The 24,225-nt window shown below is 40.6% G+C and overlaps 1 protein-coding gene across 1 annotated transcript in view; it reads right to left on the bottom strand.

Moving 5' to 3' along the window:
• Positions 1-1,727: 1,727 nt before the first annotated feature.
• Positions 1,728-24,225, bottom strand: part of LOC132891017 (cytochrome P450 2D9-like) — a 43,911-nt gene continuing 21,413 nt past the window's right edge. Inside the window, exons 2-6 of the mRNA XM_060928456.1 lie at positions 3,374-3,547; positions 3,150-3,285; positions 2,827-3,014; positions 2,608-2,749; positions 1,728-2,488 (exon numbers count right to left, since the gene is read on the bottom strand). Of these exons, the coding sequence (XP_060784439.1) occupies positions 2,292-2,488; positions 2,608-2,749; positions 2,827-3,014; positions 3,150-3,285; positions 3,374-3,547 (837 nt within the window). The 3' untranslated portion in view covers positions 1,728-2,291. The remainder of the gene's footprint in view (positions 2,489-2,607; positions 2,750-2,826; positions 3,015-3,149; positions 3,286-3,373; positions 3,548-24,225) is intronic.

Raw genomic sequence — 24,225 nt, 5'->3', positions numbered from 1 at the left:
GACAAGAAACAGGAGTTGAAAAACCATGAGGTCAGCGAGGACAGGGAACAAGGTTCAGTAAAGTACACTAGACGCGGCGTAATACTTTGCATTGTCCTTGCATGGGCGCAGTCCTTAAATAGTCCAAACATAGTTCACTGATTAAAGACAGGTGTTCTTTGTTAATGGCACCCGTGCCGGAGCCTTTGTTAATTGCATGCGTGCCTTCAGGTGCACGAGCCAAGGCGTGCAGGACTGACAGTTCTGCACAAGCGCAACACGATCGCACTAGAAGGCATAGTCAAGCTGCCAGTGTAGCTGCAGTCTCTTTAGTTGCGAACTACGAGTATTACCTCTTGTATTAATAATTTGCCATGTCAAAACAAGCGAAACTTTCCTCCTTCTTTCGACATTTAGAGAGGTAAGCAATTTATTATATTTTTTTTCTATCAAAGTTGCATTTTGTGGCTTTGAAGCGAAGTTTTAGTGTGCTGTTTCTACAACACAACATCAAGAAAACGTGGAAGAAACAGCAATAATGAAAGAGCTGGTTTCTAAGCTACCTAAAAAAAGCAATGTTAACTATTTTTTTGTTACATAATGTACTCAGGCTGCCAGTCAGTGTGTGACCCCCCCCCCTTTGAAAAATCCTAGCTACGCCCCTGGTGTTGAATATGGTTTACAATATTGCATGGTTGTCAAGACAACATGACGTCAAAAGTTGGAGACGTAAAATTTCCGCGCTAGCAAGTGACAGAAACAATTTGTAAACAAACATGGCTGCCAGGTTTGCATCATTATATATGGAAGATTTTGAGAGAATTTTGAAAGACAAAGACATGGTTGAACACCTGAAGGGAATGTGTATGTATAATAATAATAATATTCGCTTTCGGGGCGGCACGGTGGTGTAGTGGTTAGCACTGTCGCCTCACAGCAAAAAGGTCCGGGTTCGAGCCCTGTGGCCGACGAGGGCCTTTCTGTGTGGAGTTTGCATGTTCTCCCCGTGTCCGCGTGGGTTTCCTCCGGGTGCTCCGGTTTCCCCCACAGTCCAAAGACATGCAGGTTAGGTTAACTGGTGACTCTAAATTGACCGTAGGTGTGAATGTGAGTGTGAATGGTTGTCTGTGTCTATGTGTCAGCCCTGTGATGACTGGCGACTTGTCCAGGGTGTAACCCGCCTTTCGACCATCGTCAGCTGGGATAGGCTCCAGCTTGCCTGCGACCCTGTAGAACAGGATAAAGCGGCTAGAGATAATACAGAAAAAAACTGATTGTTATGGGAATCTTGTTCTTTCAGGATAAATGTGGTTATTACTCTGCTCCACTCTGAAGAGATGAGTCTTCCAGGCAACAATCAGCAGCTTCCACAATAATTTCAGCAACATGGGGCAGTTCTTGTATACCCTGTATGGAACACCATTTGGTCCTGGTGATGAGGCAGATCTTGCCCTGCATACCACCTGCTGAATCTTCGTCCATTTGGGTGTTGTTGTATTGAAGTGGGAACTTGGTTCAGCAGGATCGGGCACGTACCCTGGCGGGCCAAGTGGGACGTTCCTCTTACTGTCGCCTAGCTGATGTTTGATGTTCTCCTTGAGTTTCTGCTCCATGGCTTCCAGCTTTCCACTCTTTTTTTTCAAAAAACAATAAAACTTCTCAGTTTCAACATTTGATGTTTCTTTATACTATTTTCAATGAAATATGGGGTTTCCATGATTTGCAAATATTCACATTGTTTTTATTCATGTTTTTCACAGTGTCCCAACTTTTTGGGAATTGGGGTTCTAGTCATTATTATTTCTGCACCCCAAAAATATTATTTCTTTCACTTTTCCTTTTATGAGTATTTCATGATGTTTACATGCATAACACTGGCACTAGGAAATAAAATGTAATGCATATATTTGTTTTTATATATTTACAATCAGGGCATTTGGCATTTATATGCCAAACAAACATTTTGTGATGAATGCAACTTTTTAATCATTGTCAAACACTGAAAACAAGATCCAGATTTACTACTGGCAGTTTAATTTAACATGGGCTAAATAGCTGGAATTTGACTTGATTAAACCTCTTACATCCCTTTTTTACATCCTTTTTTTTCACAGAATCACAGAAAAAATAAGGCACAATTTTAGATACAAGGCCACGAGGAAGGAAGTAATTAAATGTGAAACAGCCAATCACCATGTTAATTATAACGTAACATTAACACTAGAACAACTATCACATGCCCATGAGGACAGGCTCATTTCTTCAATAGCCATAAAGATATTTTCTGTATGCAGATATACTGTATACTGGGTCTACATTTCTCTTGCTGGTTCTCTCAGCCTAAATTCCATCCTGTACGGTTTGGGTGTTATTGTTAGCCCAAACACAGGAGTGAAATCTGGTTCTCTTGCATCTTCAGGCCAAATGAACTGAAAGCGGCGCAGCAGAGTAACCAAGAAGAGGAAGAGCTCCATGCGAGCCAGACTTTCACCGAGACATACACGAGGCCCTACACATAGACAGAATACATAAATGTAGATTTGCTTTTTGTCAAATGAATTAATCTCTGGTTTGGTTAAATAAGGGTTAAATTAAGTTTGCAGTGTCTTTTCACTCCTGAGTTCTCACCAGACGAAAAAGGTAAGAAGGCCTCAGGCTTCTCAAACTGTCCCTGTTCATTTAGGAAGTTTGATGGATTAAAATCATGAGGAAACTTCCACTGGCCTTCTTCACTCAACACTGAGGACAGGTTGGGAATGATCAGAGTTCTCTGGAACACAGGGAAATAAAAAACAGAGATTAACATGTGTAGCGGAATGGTGAAGTCAAAGCAATTAAAATCGTCACCTTTGGGATGGTATAGTTCATCAGTTCAGTATCTCTTGTGGTACAGTGGAACACACTCAGAGGCACAGTGTTGGCAACACGTTGACACTCATGAATCACAGCTTGTATGTATGGCATGTTGTGTCTGTCCTCGAATGATACCTCAGATTTTCCCTCCAGAACCTCATCAATCTCCTGCTGGCATCTCTCTAGAAACAAAGCATGTATGGCACTATTATGAGATTCATTCAACCTGCCAATTTGGGCAAAAATATCAAAAGTTCAACATTGATTTAATAAACAGGTTTAGAAGATAATGCAATGGACAATTTTAAAGTTCACACTCTGGATGTCCGGATGAACCATGAGGTAGAGAATTGCTGTAAGTAGTGTGTTGGATGTGGTATCAGTTCCAGCCCCATGCAGATTCATAACATACGCCACAAGTTGTTCTTCACTGAAAGTGGATTCGCTGTCTCTCTGTTACAAACAAGACATAAAATAACACACATTAGCATGATTTGTCATCAGGCAAAACTGAATTGACTTAAATCACACAAATACAAACCTTATCAAGCTCATCCAAATAGCAGTCGACAAAGTCTCTTGGTTTTCCTGGGACTCTTGTTGTCTTGTGCTTGTTGATCATGTTTGCTGTCAAGCTTTTAAGTCTGCTGTGGTTATCAAAGGCTTTTTTAAAGGGAAGGGGCAAGGACCTCACCACAGGAAGTGCATCATAGAGCTATAAGAAAATGGGAGATTTGGCTCTTGTAGTACATGCATTCAAACCCCCCCAATCACATTTTCAATTCATGTGATACATGTCCTTCATAGATGCATCTGTATTAATGAAATATCTCCAGCTGAAACTATTACATTCTCTGGATAGGTGTAATAAACATTATTTAACAATGTCCCCATATTCATCAGATTGTTTCTACCACTGAGCATTAGGACTGTCCACTGTACATGGAGCATAGCAAAGGAGTAGATGTACCTGACTTCATCTCTACTGCACAGACTCTGGCTCCAAATTTTGACAACATGGTTCATTGGCTTCATTTCTGTAGAGTGGGAGGCAATGGAATCAAGCCGTCCATGTTTTCTACAGTTGATGCCAATTCCCACCCACCAGCCAGTTCTTCCCATGATTTTATTATAGCAGCTACTCACTGGGGAAAGTGGTGCAAACACATGCTTCCTCAGAGACATGTGAAGCCGTTCAACTGCATATTTTTTGAACCGCTACTCATGCTTGGTTATAGGGTAGTGTGACAAACTTGGAGGACATTGATATCTTCCCTCTTCCACGTACATTAGCTCACAGATACCCATGATTGGTTCATGTAACTCTTCAATAGCATAGCCAGCTTTGTTCTCTTGTTCCTCTTTCGCATTGTTGCATTATGTTTTCGAAATAATTTTACTTTCCTCTTAGATGTTACACAACTGTTAACCTTTACACTTAAAATGGAATATTTAAGAGAGCAGATTATGTGTAGTTTAGGTAAAAAGACTTAGTTTCTCATCAAAATGTGATTTCATGAATTCTATATAATTAAATCAAGTTCCTAATTACTAGTTTGAATTATGTAGAGTATGATCAAGTGACATAGTATTAACACGATCCAATTATGGCCCAGTTCGATTTTGAGCTCGGGTGAGAATACAGGGTTTGACTTTTTTCAGGACTTTGAAAATGTATGATCAAAACATGTTGGAGATACAAAGACTAATTGTTATAATGTACCTCAATTCATTCACATGGAACTGATGTATGCACTTGAATTAATTTAAATTCGAGAGCGGACCGAGAGGTTGCGCGGGAGCGAAGCTGCGCGAGAGCGGACCGAGAGGTTGCGCGGGAGCAGGCCGAGAGATAGCGCGGGAACGGGCCGCGTAATAACAACAAACGTAATGCCCCCGAAGAAAGCTCCTACGGTCGAGGAGATAGATGAGATTAAAAAATCCCTCGACTTTCTGGGGGAAGAAATCTCTGCTGTCAGGATGCAGCAGAAGACCATCCTGGACCTGGTAGAAGAGGTCAAAGCTCTGAGGCTGCAGAACACGGAGAAGGCAAAGATGATCGCCATTCTCGAGAACCGAGTGGAGGAGCTGGAGCAGTACACCTGGATGAATGACATCATTGTGACCGGACTGCAGATTCAGCCCCGCTCATATGCTGGAGCAGTGGCGAGAAGAGATGGAGAGGAACTGAACGAGGAGGATGCTAACTCTGTGGAGAAACAGGTGTTAGCATTCCTGCACTCCAAGGGGATTGAGGTAAAAAGCAATAACATTGAAGCATGTCACCCTCTCCCACGGAGAAGCAACACAGGCAAACCAGCTGTAATAATGAGATTTGCCAACAGAAAGCATAAGATGCAATTGTTAAAACAAGGGAAGAAACTGAAAGGCTCAGATGTTTTTTTAAATGAGCACTTAACAAAAAAAAATGCAGACATTGCAAAAAAGGCGAGACTAGACCCCGAAGTCGCCGCCAGGTGCCGCTAAAACCGCCATTTAGAATTTGAGCCACCGCCAGCCAATAATTTTGTAAGCCAATTTGAGCCGCTATCTAATAAAATTTGGCTGAGCCACTAAGAATTGTGTACATCAAATAATGGGTTTATCCTCATCATGAGCTACAAGAAAAGTGACACAAACATGATCAACTGTACACACTAGTAGTAACACAATAGAGACGTATAGGCATACACTGTAGAGATTTAGAACTGATATCACAGCACAGAGAGCCACCACAAGCTTGCCGTTGTGACTACCTGTCTGGCTTCCCGCCCCTCACACCATTACCACGATACACTGGGGAACCCGGGAACCCACCCAGAGCATCAATCGACTCCGATATCGACGAGATGGCTGCATTCTTTGCCGCTGCTGAGGGAAAGTGTAAAGGTATTTTTTGTTTGTTTGTTTGTTTGTTTGTTTGTTTGTTTCACATACTTCGAGATTGATAAAAAAAAAGTACTCCACCACTCTACTTTCATCATAGTAAGATAGCTGCCAGTCCTTCACTGGTCATTGCTAGTGAGAGTAGATAGCTAGATGCCTTCCTCGAACAATCCAGATTAGCTTATTATTAGCATTGAACTACAATCTTGCTAGATTTATATTTACAATGAAGTAAGAGACCAGGGGACCTGTGGTAATTTGCTATTTATTCCCCCCATTTGTTTGATCCGTTCGCCCGGATATATGCCACACAGTGACGTCCAGTATCAGCCATTTGTAGCCATAAACATTTTGGTGGCTGGAGCAGCCATTAAGGTTTTGGCTGAGTCAGCTAGCCAGCCAATAATTTCATCAGCCAGCCATTATCCTGAAAACAAACGGCTTCGGGGTCTAGGCGAGACTACTAAGGAAACGGGAAAATCCAAAACACTTGGACACAAAACTGCAAGATTTTCATCAAGCTGAAGGGATCTCCAGAAGAGGCCAAGATCTTGGTCATCCGAGATATTGGGGAACTGGACAAATTCTGAGGGAGCCAAATGAAGCAATTTACAATCATGACACAAGGACTGGACACTGGACACAAGAACTGGACACTTTCCATTATACTGAGCGCAAAATACAAGATTTGGAAAATAATATTGATCCGGAAAATAATCTTTTCAGCAACATCAATATCAGCTGCCGGTATTACACTGAATATCAATACAATGCAAAGATCAGAGACGGAAATAAGATATCAATTATTCATTTCAATATCAGAAGTATGTATGCCAATTTCCATAAAATGAAGGAATATCTCAGTCAGTTCAATACTCCATTCAATATAATAGCCATATCAGAAACTTGGATCAACGATGAGATGGGAGTAGATTTTGAGCTGAACGGGAATGAATTAAATTATATCAATAGAAAGAACAAAAGAGGAGGGGGAGTGGCAATATATGTTCATAATAGTTTGGAATATAAAATTAATAATAAAATGACGGTAGCTGTTGATGATTGGATGGAGTGTATTACAATAGAAATATGCTGTGAAAAAATGAAAAATATAATGGTGAGCTGTATATACAGATGTCCTGGATCAAGCATAGAAGTTTTTATAGATTGGATGGAAAGTATGTTTATAAAATCAACTCAGAAGGTCATGTACATCTGTGGTGATTTTAACATCGACCTCTTAAATCATAAGAAACACAAAATGACAGAAGAGTTCATTAACTCAATGTTCAGTATGGGACTGTACCCAACTATTACCAGACCAAGCAGGATCACTTCTCACAGCACCACTTTAATAGATCATATATTTACTAATATCCTGGAAAATAATATAGAGAGCGGTCTACTATTAACAGACATCAGTGACCACCTACCTATTTTTAATGTATATTACTGTAATTATAGCAAGAAAAAGGATACTAAAAATTATAAATATATAAGAGTGAAAACTGAAGAAACCATGATTGCACTAAAAAATGACTTAATAGTACAGGACTGGAATGTAGTTTATAAAGAAAAAGATGTTGATAAAGCATATGAGGAATTTTTAATAATATTCAATGAACTATATAATAAAAATTGTCCTATAAAGAAATACAGTAATATACATAAATATACAAATAGTCCGTGGGTCACCAAGGGGCTACAAAATGCCTGCAAAAAGAAAAATATATTATACAGACAATTCTTAAAGCATCGAACTATAGAGGCAGAGGAAAAACATAAAAAATATAAAAATAAATTAACTAATATTATGAGGATATGTAAGAAAGACTATTATAATAAATTAGTGGAGAAAAATAAAAAACAATATTAAAGGTATATGGACTGTATTAAATGGTATTGTGAGAAATGGATCCAAAACTACAAATTACCCGGAGTACTACACTGAAAATGACAAGACCATAAATAATATGGAGGATGTGGTGAATGGTTTTAATCAATTCTTTGTAAATGTGGGACCAGATTTAGCGGCAAAAATAAAGGAACCTGAGACAACACAATGTGGGAACATAGAAGATATGGGGGACAGAAATCCAAGTACAATTTTTCTAACTGCAACTGATGAGGAAGAAATTATCCAAATTGTAAGAAAATGTAAAAACAAAACTTCTGCAGACTGGAATGATATAGACATGTTAACAGTAAAGACAGTTATTGAGGGAATTGTGAAACCACTCACCCACATCTGCAATTTATCTTTTCAATCAGGTACATTTCCAGACAAAATGAAAATTGCAAAAGTGATACCATTGTTTAAAAATGGAGATAGACACCATTTCACAAACTACAGGCCTGTTTCTTTACTCCCCCAATTTTCCAAAATACTCGAAAAACTTTTTTCAGATAGATTGGACAAATTCATTGAAAAACACAACCTCCTTACAGACAGTCAATATGGATTCAGAACGGACAGATCAACATCGATGGCACTAATGGAACTAATAGAGGAAATCACAAAATGTATAGACAATAAAAAAAATAGCAATTGGAGTATTTGTGGACCTAAAAAAAGCATTCGATACTATTGATCATAGTATATTATTAAGTAAACTAGAAAAGTGTGGTGTTAGGGGAGTTGGGTGGAGTTGGCTGTCGAGCTATCTAAGAAACAGGCAACAGTTTGTGCAGATAGGTGACCATAAATCTGATTTCATGAATATTAAATGCGGGGTACCACAGGGGTCAATATTAGGTCCGAAATTATTCATAATATACATCAATGACATATGTACAATTTCGCAAGAACTGAAATTTGTTTTGTTTGCAGATGACACCAATATTTTTTGTTCCGGTGAGAATTTGCAGCAGACTTTAGAGATAATCACAACTGAAATAAATAAACTAAAACTATGGTTTGACAAAAATAAATTATCATTAAATCTAAGCAAAACAAAGATTATGTTGTTTGGGAGACATAAAATAGGTTGTAATGTAGAATTGATAATAGACAATATTAAGATAGAAATGGTACAGGAAATTAAATTTCTTGGTGTGATTTTGGATCCTAAAGTCTGCTGGAAACCTCATGTAGGATACGTACGAGCAAAACTGGCAAAGTGCTTGGCAATTCTGTGGAAAACAAAATATATTCTTGATTGTAAATCTTTGCATACTCTATATTACTCATTATTTTTGCCATATCTGACTTATTGTGTCGAAGTCTGGGGAAACACCTACAAAACCACTCTGCAGCCGATATGTACAATACAGAAAAGAGTAATAAGGACAATTAAAGCCGCAAGCGGCCTTGACGGGCCCTCGCACCAGCGGCCAAGGGGGGCGGGGGCATGCGTCCCCGCGAAATACCTTCCACAGCTTCTTTGGCAAGAGACATTACTCCCACAATGGCGACAAAGCACAGAATTGGACACATGGCAACAATAGGGTCTCGCACTGTACGGTGCTCGGGGCCTAATAATAATAATAATAATAATAATCCTTCAAAAACAATAGGGTCTCGCACTGTACGGTGCTCGGGCCCTAATAATAATAATAATAACTAGAAACTATATGCCAAGCAGGCACCTTAATGCGAGAGGCAAAAATCACAACACGTGAGGGGGCGCTATAGAGGCCCTGAGGCCCGCCTGGATCTGGGCTTCTGGTTCTCAGAAGCGGTGGCAGTCTAAGAAAAAGGAGCCAAATTTCGTGCGTTGTCGACCATGGCAAGCGCCCCAATAAGGGTCTTGTAAAGAGTTTGCTTGCCAAGTTTGACAAATCAGAAGCTGCAATATCATTTTTGCCATAACCAGCATCCCCAGGGGCGAAAGTGCACAAAATTTGGCGTATATGTCAGGTGAGCTATGAAGAGTTTGCGTATGAAGTTTGATGACAATTGAGTAAATAGAAGATGAGATATAGATTTTTGAAGAATACATTTTTTGGTTTTTCCCATGTCAGTAGGTGGCGCTATGCTGTACATGAGCGATTATGAGTTGGAAAAATAAGTGTCTACAACAGCAACGAACTATCACAAGGTAGTGGTGTGAAGGAAAAGCATTATGGAATTATTTACCAAAAACCCGTTTTGGAGCAATTGCATCAGCCAAAAACAGCGCCCCCCATGGACAAAAATTCCCAAAATGTGGTATACATGACATGGGAGGCAGTAAGAGGGTGGCCGTGAAGTTTGACCACATTTGAGGAAAGATTGGATTTTTTGCCCAAAAAAAGCGCCCCCAGTGGCGAAATATCACAGAAATTGGGTAACATGTCAGAAGCCCAATGAGTGATTTGCGTGTGAAGTATGAGCAGTTTTGAGCAATTAGAAGATTTGTTATGAATTTTTAAGCATGTAAAATTGTGCATTGAAAATTGATTGACGTAGAACTTCTGAACGGTTTATCCTACGTGAAACGTATTTAGTAACTTTTGTCAGCCATGTCTGTAGATGATGTGTATCAATTTTGGTGACATTCCTATGAACGGTCTAGGAGGAGTTGCGCCCTCTTCGTGGCCATGCATTTCGCACAAAAGTGAAATTACCTCACTTCCTGTTGGTCGTGGCTAATGCATTGGCATTACATTTTTGTCCGGCTTAGTGAGATACATATGCCTACCAAATGGCATGCCACTACTACAAACTACATGGCAACCAGGCACCTTAATGCGGGAGGCCAAAATCACAACGACTTAGGGGGCGCTATAGAGGCCCTGAGCCCCGGCCAAGTTTGGGCTTTTGGTTCTGAGTAGCGGTGGCAATTCTCGGAACTGGTGCCAAATTTCGTGCGTTTTCGCCCATGGCAAGCGCCCCGAAAATGGCCCAACAGCGGAGAAAAATAAAGAAGAAGAAGAAGTAGAAGAATAGATCTCTTACAAGATCAATAGGGCCTTCGCCCATTCGGGCTCGGGCCCTAATAAACAAAACAGGATACAGAGATCACACAAACCCACTATTCATAAAATCACACATGTTGAAATTTATGGATCTGGTCAAATTCATCTCATCTCATCTCATTATCTGTAGCCGCTTTATCCTTCTACAGGGTCACAGGCAAGCTGGAGCCTATCCCAGCTGACTACGGGCGAAAGGCGGGGTACACCCTGGACAAGTCGCCAGGTCATCACAGGGCTGACACATAGACACAGACAACCATTCACACCTATGGTCAATTTAGAGTCACCAGTTAACCTAACCTGCATGTCTTTGGACTGTGGGGGAAACCGGAGCACCCGGAGGAAACCCACGCGGACACGGGGAGAACATGCAAACTCCACACAGAAAGGCCCTCGTCGGCCACAGGGCTCGAACCCGGACCTTTTTGCTGTGAGGCGACAGCGCTAACCACTACACCACCGTGCTGCCTGAAAGAACAGTTATTTGTTTTATCTTTTTTAATGCACTCAAATTCCTCCTCCATTTCAAAGTGGCCTGAATGTGAATTAAACTCCCGGACTGAAAACAGGGCCCACTCCGGCCCTGACGACAGCTCATCTATATCTATATGCAGTGCACATACTTTCCCCCTCTCTCTCTCTCTCTCTCTCTCTCACACACCACTCATGCACTACACCTCATCTATGTCATGTGTTACATCAGTGTAACACTTTCTCTCACTCACACACATTTTGTAACTCAACACATTTAGTTTGTACAGCACTTACAATGGACAATATCACAACATGTTGTAAGTGTTTACGTATGTTTTATGTACGAGTTAAGTATACAAGTATTTTCCTTTTCCTGCACAGTAAAAATCATAGTGTCAATTTTACTCTTTAAGAGTTGAATTTAACTCTGTCAGATAACATTTGGTCCCACTCAAAATCAGTGTAAAATTTATTCTATAGCCAGTGTAAGATTTTTAGAGTTAATTTTACTCTATTTTGTAACAAAATTAACAATGAGGTGTGTAAAAATATTTAACACTATAGATAGTGTAAGATTTTCAGAGTTAATCTGACTCTATATTGTCAAAATTAACAATGAAATGTGTAAAAACACTTCTCTTTACACTGCCAGAGTAAATTTATTTCACTACATAGAGTAGTTTCCATTCTTAAATTACACTATATAGTGTATATTTATTTCATTTTATATTATTGAAATAGTAATGTTTTTAACTGCTATAATAAAAGACAATACAGACAATCAAAGTACTGTAGCACCATTTATTTCCTAATAACTCCTCAGAGATAACAATATGGGACAATGTACATAGTGGTGTCATTCTCTCCACATGACATTTGTATATCAAAAGGTCTTGGATAAGGAAGATCATCAACATGAAAAGCAACAAAATCTTGCTTTGTCCGAGTCACTTCATAAGCAAAGAAATGTTCTTGAAAAGCTACTGTAAATAAAGGTATGGTGAGCAGCACCGGTTTGTCCTGTATGATCACAACTGATTCAATCTGATAAAACAGAGGCATTTCATTAAGAACTTCACCACAAATGACTAGGTGTCGGCGGTATACATACCCATTGTGCTTAGCCCACGTTACTTTAATTACCTTATCACAATTGGACATTTTCATCTGCATAGCAATCACTGAACCACCACTGATCATATTTAAAGGCACACTTTTTCCTGGACCAATGTCCAAGCGAATAAAGGTTGTTGAGGATCGCCACTTGTGTGCCATATGATTTTGGTGCTTTTTGGCCAACGTTTTTGTGACATTTTTAAAGGACTTCAGCTGTTTCTTGAAAAAATTGTGTTTACCTTCATAACGCATGCACCAGCTATGGAGTACAGGTCCTATTTTCTGAATGCAACAAGGATAATGTATCAGGAAATGGTGCTTTGATAAAAGTTTTTTCTGAGGATATACCTCCTTAAACAGTTTGTGATGTTCAATGATCAAATGTCTCCACACAGAAAGGCCCTCGCCGGCCCCGGGGCTCGAACCCAGGACCTTCTTGCTGTGAGGCGACAGCGCTAACCACTACACCACCGTGCCGCCCTGGTCAAATTCAGAACAGCACAAATAATGTACAAAGCAAGAAATAATCTATTGCCGAAAAATATACAAGGAATGTTTAGTGAGAGAGAGGGGGGATATAATCTAAGGGGAGACCTAAATTTTAAAAAACCAAAGGTTCGAACAAATATGAAAAGCATGTGCGTATCGAGCTGTGGGGTGACTTTATGGAACAGACTGGAGACAGAAACAAAACAAAGTGCAAATATAAATCTGTTTAAAAAAAGGTACAAAAAAATATTTTTAAACAAGTATATTACAGAGGAAGTATGTTAATGGAGGATGATGAGGGATAAATAGAATAGGGTTGATTGTTATATTAGAACTAGCTTAGTATATGGTATATAATTATTTATGGGGATAGATATCTTCATATTTACTGGGATAAGTATGTAGTAGATATTTTTTTTGTAATTATATATTTATATAGATATTTATGAAGTGTATGTGTTTGTATGTATATGTGTGTATATATATATATATATATATATATATATATATATATATATATATATGTGTGTTTATGTATGTATGTGTATGTATGTATATGTGTGTATATATATATATATATGTGTGTGTGTGTATGTATATGTGTATATAATATGTATGTATATGTATGTGTGTATGTATGTATATATATCAGCTAGATAGTACAGTGGTAATGCTCACTGACTACGACGCAGGAGATCGGGGTTTGAATCCCGGTCGGGGCAAAACATCATCCAGTAAGGGTCTTTAGGCAAAAACCCCACATGATATACAGTGGTGCTTGAAAGTTTGTGAACCCTTTAGAATTTTCTATATTTCTGCATAAATATGACCTAAAACATCATCAGATTTTCACACAAGTCCTAAAAGTAGATAAAGAGAACCCAGTTAAACAAATGAGACAAAAATATTATACTTGGTCATTTATTTATTGAGGAAAATGATCCAATATTACATATCTGTGAGTGGCAAAAGTATGTGAACCTTTGCTTTCAGTATCTGGTGTGACCCCCTTGTGCAGCAATAACTGCAACTAAACGTTTGCAGTAACTGTTGATCAGTCCTGCACACCGGCTTGGAGGAATTTTAGCCCGTTCCTCCGTACAGAACAGCTTCAGTTCTGGGATGTCGGTGGGTTTCCTCACATGAACTGCTCGCTTCAGGTCCTTCCACAACATTTCCATTGGATTAAGGTCAGGACTTTGACTTGGCCATTCCAAAACATTAACTTTATTCTTCTTTAACCATTCTTTGGTAGAACGACTTGTGTGCTTAGGGTCGTTGTCTTGCTGCATGACCCACCTTCTCTTGAGATTCAGTTCATGGACAGATGTCCTGACATTTTCCTTTAGAATTTGCTGGTATAATTCAGAATTCATTGTTCCATCAATTATGGCAAGCTGTCCTGGCCCAGATGCAGCAAAACAGGTCCAAACTATGATACTACCACCACCATGTTTCACAGATGGGATAAGGTTCTTATGCTGGAATGCAGTGTTTTCCTTTCTCCAAACATAACACTTCTCATTTAAACCAAAAAGTTCTATTTTGTTCTCATCCGTCCACAAAATTTTTCCAATAGCCTTCTGGCTTGTCCACGTGATCTTTAGCAAACTGCAGATGAGCAGCAATATTCTTTTTGGAGAGCAGTGGCTTTCTCCTTGCAACCCTGCCATGCACACCATTGTTGTTCAGTGTTCTCCTGATGGTGGACTCACGAATATTAACATTAGCCAATGTGAGAGAGGCCTTCAGTTGCTTAGAAGTTACCCTGGGGTCCTTTGTGACCTCGCCGACTATTACACGCCTCGCTCTTGGAGTGATCTTTGTTGGTCGGCCACTCCTGGGGAGGGTAACAATGGTCTTGAATCTCCTCCATTTATACACAATCTGTCTGACTGTGGATTGGTGAAGTCCAAACTCTTTAGAGATGGTTTTGTAGCCTTTTCCAACCTGATGAGCATCAACAACGCTTTTTCTGAGGTCCTCAGAAATCTCCTTTGTTCATGCCATGATATACTTCCACAAACATGTGTTGTGAAGATCAGAATTTGATAGATCCCTGTTCTTTAAATAAAACAGGGTGCCCACTCACACCTGAATGTCATCCCATTGACTGAAAACACCTGACTCTAATTTCACCTTCAAATTAACTGCTAATCCAAGAGGTTCACATACTTTTGCCACTCACAGATATGTAATATTGGATCATTTTCCTCAATAAATAAATGACCAAGTATAATATTTTTGTCTCATTTGTTTAACTTGGTTCTCTTTATCTACTTTTAGGACTTGTGTGAAAATCTGATGATGTTTTAGGTCATATTTATGCAGAAATATAGAAAATTCTAAAGGGTTCACAAACTTTCAAGCACCACTGTATCAGCCTACCTCAGGAATGAGTGAAAACATAACTGAAAGAGTCATACCGGCTCAGACGTCGCCCGGGTCAACAAGGTCTGCGTCAGTTGCTAGGGAACCAGGGCAAACTGATGAGAAATGGGCTACTGGAACAAGACATCAATGGACGAGGACAGAAAATACGGCTTTGCTGGAATGCTACAATACAAGCAATCCCAGAGAGAGGGGATACATACAGAGAATGTGGGACCATTGAATACTTCGAAACCCACAATCAAGGCTAACAAAGAAACAGCTATTAGCCCAGTGTTCCAACATCCATAATCGAAATCTGCTATCACAACTAGAGATTAATGAAATACAACAACGATGCTATGGCAAGGGGGAGCCAGGAAGACAGGTCAGCGGGGAGATGTCATCATCCCCACAACCAGAGATTGGGTACCAAGCCCCAACAGCTAACAGCCTCAACACAAGAGCTGCTGACCTGAGAAGGAAGATCGTGACCCAACTGGAAACCTGGAGCCCCCGACGAATACCGAAGCTGAGTTGCCAAGTACCTTCAGAAGATCTACTAGTAGATGTGAATGCTGCTCTGAAGACAATCTCCACAAGAACCATCACTGAGACCAACAAGCTGATACACAGTACAGCAACAGTAATCATGGAGATGCTTGGACACAAGGTGAGCTCAGGACATAACAAACAGTATCCACCATGGAAGAGACGATTAGAGGCCAAGATAAAGGCAGCAAGGAGAGAAGTTAGCCAGCTAGCTGAACTACAGAAAGGGAACATGGTGAATAAAGGGGCGCCCAGGAAGTACAACTCACTCTCCATACCAGAGGCACTCGAAACTGCCAAACAGCGACTAACAGCTCTGGCCACCCGGTTGAGGAGATACACCAAGGAAGGAGAGGCCAGGAGAATAAACAAGCTGTTCTCCACTGAACCAGCCAAGGTGTACTCTCAATGGCAGGGGAACAACAACCGGTCAGACCCACCAAGAGCTGAGGTGGAAAAATACTGGAAAGACATATGGGAAAGAAAGGCATCACACAACACTGATGCCCAATGGTTAGTGGACCTAAGAGCTGACCACAGCAACCTCCCAGAACAAGAACCAGTAACCATCTCAATGGCAGACGTCCAAGAAAGAGTGTCAAAGATGAAGAGCTGGACAGCACCAGGCCCCGATATGATCCATACGTACTGGCTGAAGAAGCTAACTGCACTCCATGAACGCCTAGCAGCACAGATGAACCAGCTGCTGAGGGATGGAACCCACCCAGAATGGCTAACCCAAGGCAGGACAGTCCTAATCATGAAGGACCCCCAGAAGGGACCCATCCCATCCAACTACCGGCCAATTACCTGTCTCTGCACAACATGGAAGGCCCTGTCAGGCATCATTGTGGCAAAAATGAGTAAGCATGTGGCTCAATACATGAGCGAGGCACAGAAAGGAATTGGCAGTAACACCAGAGGAGCCAAGCACCAGCTACTGGCCGATAGAACAGTCGCCCGAGACTGTAAGAAGAGACAGACCAACCTGTGCACTGCCTGGATTGACTACAAGAAAGCCTACGACTCAATGCCACACACATGGATACTGGAATGTCTGGAACTGTATAAGATCAACAGGAACCTAAGGACCTTCATACAGAACTCAATGGAAATGTGGAAGACAACTCTAGAGGCCAACTCAAAACCCATTGCCCAAGTCAACATCAAGTGCGGCATATACCAAGGAGATGCGCTATCACCACTGCTGTTCTGCATAGGCCTGAACCCCCTCAGTCAGATCATCACGAAGAGCGGCTACGGGTACCGATTCCGTAGTGGGGCAACAATCAGCCACCTGCTCTACATGGATGACATCAAGCTGTATGCCAGGAACGAGCGAGAAATAGACTCGCTGATCCACACCACCCGGATCTACAGCGATGACATAGGGATGTCATTCGGATTGGACAAGTGTGGCCGGATGGTCTCAAAGAGAGGCAAGATGATCCAGACTGAAGGGATTGACCTACCAGAGGGCAACATAGGTGATATCCAAGACAGCTACAAGTACCTTGGCATCCCACAGGCTAATGGAAACCATGAAGAGGCCACAAGGAAGTCAACCACAGCCAAATACCTCCAGAGAGTAAGGCAGGTCCTGAAAAGTCAGCTGAATGGTAAAAACAAGGTCCGAGCCATCAACATGTACGCACTACCAGTCATCAGATACCCTGCTGGTATCATAAACTGGCCAAAGGAGGAGATAGAAGCCACAGATATCAAGACTAGAAAGCTCCTCACCATGCATGGAGGGTTCCACCCCAAGTCCAGCACCCTGAGACTATACACTAAGCGGAAAGAGGGAGGCCGAGGGCTAGTGAGCGTCAAGACCACGGTCCAGGATGAAACATCGAAAATCCGAGAATACATCAGAAAGATGGCCCCAAAGGATGAACTGCTAAGTGAATGTCTCAGGCAGCAGAACCCTGATGAGAGTGCAGAGGAGGAGGAGGAACAGACAACCTGGAGAGACAAACCCCTACATGGCATGTACCACCGTCAGATAGAGGAAGTGGCTGATATCAAGAAATCCTACCAGTGGCTGGATAATGCAGGACTGACAGACAGCACAGAGGCACTAATCATGGCAGCGCAAGAACAGGCCATAAGCACAAGAGCCATAGAGGCCAGGATCTACCAGAGTAGATCAGACCCAAGATGCAGACTGTGCAAAGAAGCCCCTGAAACAGTCCAGCACATAGTAGCAGGATGTAAGATGCTAGCTGGATCAGCGTACATGGAGAGGCACAACCAAGTGGCTGGGATAGTATACAGGAACATCTGCAACCAGTATGGAATAGAAGTACCCAAGTCCCAATGGGCCATACCACAGAAGGTGGCTGAGAACAACAGGGCCAAGATTCTGTGGGACTTCAGCTTCCAGACTGACAAACAGATCCTGGCTAACCAACCGGACATAGTGGTGGTGGACAAAGAGCAGAAGAGGGTGGTGGTGATAGATGTGGCGATCCCAGCTGACGCCAACATCAGGAAGAAGGAACATGAGAAACTTGAGAAGTATCAAGGGTTGAAAGAGCAGCTGGAACGGATGTGGAAGGTCAAGGGTTGCGTGGTCCCCGTGGTAGTGGGGGCACTTGGGGCAGTAACCCCCAAACTGGGAGAGTGGCTCCAGCAAATCCCAGGAACAACATCTGAAGCCTCAGTCCAGAAGAGCGCAGTCCTAGGAACATCGAAGATACTGCGCAGAACCCTCAAACTCCCAGGCCTCTGGTAGAGGACCCGAGCTTGAGGATGACATGGATACCACCCCCCCGCCGGGGGTGAGAAGGAGATTTATATATATATATATATATATATATATATATATATATATATATATATATATATATATATATATATATATGTGTGTGTATGTATATGTGTATATATGGATATGGATATGGTATGTAGTATATATTTATTTTTGTAATTATAAATTTATATGGATAATCATGAAGTGTATATATGGTATATATTTTTATAGGTGTATTAATGTAGTTTGGATTTCGGGGTAGTTAAAAAGGGGTGGGAAATTAAAAAAAAGTATTGTACTTCTTCCCACTCCTTTTTCGAGCAATGTGCGGTGTATTGTAATGTATTAGCTCTTTATGTTATTTTATTTATTCTTTTTTTGTCACTTTTTTCATTTTCTTTCTTTTGTATGTACAAATAGTTACATACATTTTTATACATGTTCGAAATAAATAAATTCATTCATTCATTCATTCATTCATTCAAATTAATGAGATTTTTTTCACTGTACAGTCAACCAGGAATTCAAAAAGTGTTTTATGATATTGCTGTTGTTAGACTATTTTATGAGTGCAGTTAAAGGCATATAAACAACATCATACAACACAGCAAACTGCACTTCAATTAACTATTCCTTGAAGCACATCAAGGTTCGGTCCTAGGAACTCTTCTTTTTATCGTGCTTATCAATGATCTCCCAAAGTCAATTCATCATTGCAAGGTTGTTCTGTATGCAGACAATACAGACCTGTTCTTTGCTGGTAAGGACGTCCATTCTATGGAGTTACAGTTGTGGTCAGAAGTTTACATACAGTGACATGAATGCCATTTTGGATATGAATGTCATGGCAGTATTTGGGCTTTCAGTAATTTCTTTGAACTGTTCTTTTTTTTTGTGGCAGACTGATTGTACAGCATACATCTTTAATTAAAAAAAAAACCCACTCGACTTTGGTGCACAAGTTTTAATTTTCTTTGGGTTTTCTGAAATCAACACAGGGTCAAAATTGTACATACAGGGTCAAAAATTTACATACGCTCACTTACAGTGCTCAGCATAAATGAATACAACCCCTTTAAAAAGTAACATTTTAAACAATATCTCAATGAACACAAACAATTTCCAAAATGTTGACAAGACGAAGTTTAATATAACATCTGTTTAACTTATAACATGAAAGTAAGGTTAATAATAGAACTTAGATTACACATTTTTTCAGTTTTACTCAAATTAGGGTGGTGCAAAAATGAGTACACCCCACAACAAAAACGACTACCATACGTCTAGTACTTTGTATGGCCTCCATGATTTTTAATGACAGCACCAAGTCTTCTAGGCATGGAATGAACAAGTTGGCGACATTTTGCAACATCAATCTTTTTTCCATTCTTCAACAATGACCTCTTTTAGTGACTGGATGCTGGATGGAGACTGATGCTCAACTTGTCTCTTCAGAATTCCCCATAGGTGTTTGATTGGGTTCAGATCAGGAGATATACTTGGCCACTGAATCACTTTCATCCTGTTCTTCTTCAGAAATCCAACAGTGGCCTTAGATGTGCGTTTAGTCATGTTGGAAAAGTGCACGACGACCAAGGGCACGGAGTGATGGTAGCATCTTCTCTTTCAGTATAGAGCAATACATCTGTGAACTCATGATGCCATCAATAAAATGCAGCTCCCCGACACCAGCAGCACTCATGCAGCCCCACATAAGGACACTGCCACCACCATGTTTCACTGTAGGCACCATGCATTTTTCTTTGTATTCCTCACCTTTGTGACGCCATGCAGTTTTGAAGCCATCAGTTCCAAAAACATTTATCTTGGTCTCATCATTCCAGAGTATAGAGTCCCAGTAGTCTACATCTTTGTCAGCATGGGCCCTGGCAAACTCTAGGCGGGCTTTTTTGTGTCTGGGCTTTAAGAGAGGCTTCTTTCGTGGACGGCATCCATGCATGTCATTCCTCTGCAGTGTCCACCATATTGTGTCACGGGAAATAGTCACCCCAGTTTGGCTTTCTACTTCTTTAGATAACTGCAGTGAATTTGCATGCCAATTTTCTTCAACCCTTCTCATCAGAAGACGCTCCTGTCGAGGTGTTAACTTCCATGGACAACCTGGATGTCTCTGTGAGATGGTTGCAGTTCCATCTTTCTTAAATTTTTGTACCACTTTTGCTACAGTATTCTGACTGATAAGTAAAGCTTTGCTGATCTTCTTGCAGCCTTCACCTTTGTGGTGGAAAGAAATTATTTTCCTTGGGGAATTCTGAAGAGACAAGTTGAGCATCAGTCTCCATCCAGCATCCAGTCACTAAAAGAGGTCATTGTTGAAGAATGGAAAAAAGATTGATGTTGCCAAATGTCGTCAACTTGTTCATTCCATGCCTAGAAGACTTGGTGCTGTCATTAAAAATCATAGAGGCCATACAAAGTACTAGACGTATGGTAGTAGTTTTTGTTGTGGGGTGTACTCATTTTTGCACCACCTTAATTTGAGTAAAACTGAAAAATGTGTAATCTAAGTTTATATTATTAACCTTACTTTCATGTTATAAGTTAAACAGATGTTATATTAAACTTGTCAACATTTTGGAAATTGTGTTCATTGAGATATTGTTTAAAATGTTACTTTTCAAAGGGGGTGGACTAATTTATGCTGAGCACTGTACATTATTAACTCAGAAGTGCTGAAACTTCCAAAATGTCTCTTATCTTGCCAAGGCTGAGATCTCTTAACTTCCTGTTAGTGATTATGATTGACAATAGCTGGTAGCTTCTCTGTGCCTTCATAAAAAGGGTTTGTTTAAAGAACTCATTGGATTGACCAACATACAGTAAAATGGGAAAGTCCAAGGAGCTCAGTGCAGATCTGAGAAAGAGGATCGCAGATATACACAACTCCGGAATGTCACTTGGAGCCATTTCTAAACAACTGCAAATTCCAAGATTAGTTCAAACAATTGTATCCAAGTTATCATGGGGTGTAGTCACTTTGCCAAGCCATTTTGCTTCAGGAAAACCCAAACTGTCACCCTCAGCTGAAAGGAAGTTGGTTTGGATGGTCAGGAACAACCTGGGAACCACCATGGCACAACCCTGCCATGAACTGGAAGCTGATCACTGTCTACAGTTCAGATCACCATGGACTAAGACCATGAAGAGTCATGAAATATCCAACCAGAATTCTGCCACAAGCTTCTTCATGGTAAACAAAAATGTTTGGTCAAGGTCAATCTTGTGAAGAGGCATTTTACCCAAATATTAGGTGTGCTGTATATATATATATATATATATATATATATATTTTTTTTTTTTTTTTTTGACCCTGTATGTATAATTTTGACCCTGTGTTGATTTCAGAAAACCCAAAGAAAATTAAAACTTGTGCATCAAATTCTAGTGTTTTTTTAAATTAAAGATGTATGCTGTACGTTCTGCCACAGAAAAAGAACAGTTCAAAAAAATGACTGAAAGCCCAAATACTGCCATGACATTTATATCCAAGATGACATTCATGTCACTGTATGTAAACTTCTGATCACAACTGTATTTCTTGAGGAAAATCTTCATGCCTTCAATAACTGGTTTTCTCTTAACAAGCTAATCATAAATTTTACCAAAACAAAAGTCATGTTTTTTGGTTCTAACCAATGACTTAAAAGATGTCCAAAGTCAGTATTGTCATTCACAGGAACTGACCTAGAAGTTACAGATTCTTTCAAGTACCTAGGTCTGACCTTTGATCCTATTATGACCTGTTGTAATCATCTTGATGATCTGTCTGGAAAAGTAGCTAAAAGGTTAAATCTTTTGAGGAGTAGAAAGTATCTCACTGCGGACACGTGCAAATATCTTCACGGCTCTTTGGTCCAGGCTCTTTATGAATACTGTGATGTGGTCTGGTCTAATGCTGACAAGACAAGCCTTGACAGATTACTAAGGTTGCAGAAGAGAGGTGCCTGCATTATTCGACAAAAGAAGACCAGAGAAGAACGATCTGAAAACTTGTTTAGAGAGTTGAGTTGAATCCGTTTGACTGATTGTTGGACTTTCCATAAATGCCTATTTGTATTCAAATGCTTGAAAGGACTTTGCCCCTCATACCTCAGGAACATATTTACCTGCAATTCTGAAGTACATACAGTGCCTTGCAAAAGTATTCATACCCTCTGAACTTTTTCACATTTTTCCACCTTACAACCACAAACCTAAAAGTTTTTAATTGAGATTTTATGTGATAGACCAACACAGAGTAGCACATGATTGTGAAGTGAAACGAAAATGATAAATGGTCTTCAAAATTTTAAACAAGTAAAAATCTGAAAAATGTGGTGTGCATTAGTATTCAGCCCCCTGTCCTCTGATACCTCTAAATACAATCCAGTGCATTCAATTGCCTTCAGAAGTCATCTAATTAGTTAACAGAGTCCTACTGTGTGTAATTTACCTGCATCATGAAGACCAAAGAACTCACCAGACAGGTCAGGGATAAAGTTCTGGAGAAGTTTAAAGGAGGGTTAGGTTATAAAAAAATATCCCAAGCTCTGAACATCTCAAGAAGCACTGTTCAATCCATCATTCAAAAATGGAAAAAGTATGGCACAACTGCAAACCTACCAAGACATGGCCGTCCACCTAAACTGACAGAGCGAGCAAGGAGAGCACTGGTCAGAGAAGCAGTCAAGAAGCCCATGATCACTCTGGAGGAGCTGCAGAAATCCACAGCTCAGGTGGGAGAATCTGTGCACAGGACAACTATAAGTCGTACACTCCACAAATCTGGCCTTTTTGGAAGAGTGGCAAGAAGAAAGCCATTGTTGAAAGACAGGCATAAGAAGCCATGTAGGGGACACAGCAAACATGTGGAAGAAGGTGCTTTGGTCAGATGAGACCAAAATTGAACTTTTTGGCCTAAATGCAAAGCGCTATGTGTGGCGGAAAACTAACACTGCTCATCACCCTGCACACACCATCCCCACTGTGAAACATGGTGGTGCCAGCATCATGCTATGGGAATGCTTTTCTTCAGCAGAGACAGGGAAGCTGGTCAGAGTTGATGGGAAGATGGATGGAGCTAAATACAGGGCAATCCTGGAAGAAAACCTATTGGAGGCTGCAAAAGACTTGAGACTGGGAAGGAGATTCACCTTCCAGCAAGACAATGACCCTAAACATACAGCCAGAGCTACAATGGAATGGTTTAGATCAAAGAATATTCATGTGTTAGAATGGCCCAATCAAAGTCCAGACCTAAATTCCATTGAGCATCTGTGGCAAGACTTGAAAATTGCTGTTCACAGACGCTCTCCATCCAATCCGGCTGAGCTTGAGCTATTTTGCAAAGAAGAATGGGCAAAAATGTCACTGTCTAGATGTGCAAAGCTGGTAGAGAGATACCACAAGAGACTTGCAGCTGTAATTTCAGCAAAAGGTGGCTCTACAAAGTATTAACACAGGGGGGCTGAATACTAATGCACACCACATTTTTCAGATGATGATGATGCCCTTTATTGTCACTAGTCACATGTACCAGCGAAATTAGCCATCAACCTGTCCATACATATACAACATACAATTGACATAGGGTAGACAGGACAGGAAGACAGGGATAAAGATAAAAAGGAAACACAACATGAGGAGAGATAAGGAAAAAAAAAAGAACGCCCCCCCCACTATGCTCCTGTCAGGAGTACAGTGTGGGAACATTTAAAAAAACCTTTGCATAAGCACAACTACAACACAGGTACACTTTAAACACGGGACTTGAGGGGGGGAATCAGGGGTAAGGGGGGGGGGAGGAGGTAATCCAGCGCAAGCAACCAGCCATCCGCTCCTGCAGCCATGAA

Source organism: Neoarius graeffei, chromosome 8 (assembly GCF_027579695.1).
Source record: "Neoarius graeffei isolate fNeoGra1 chromosome 8, fNeoGra1.pri, whole genome shotgun sequence".
Lineage (NCBI taxonomy): Eukaryota > Metazoa > Chordata > Actinopteri > Siluriformes > Ariidae > Neoarius > Neoarius graeffei.
The sequence above is the reverse complement of the archived record's forward strand: the minus strand, read 5'-3'. Positions and strand labels throughout refer to the sequence as shown.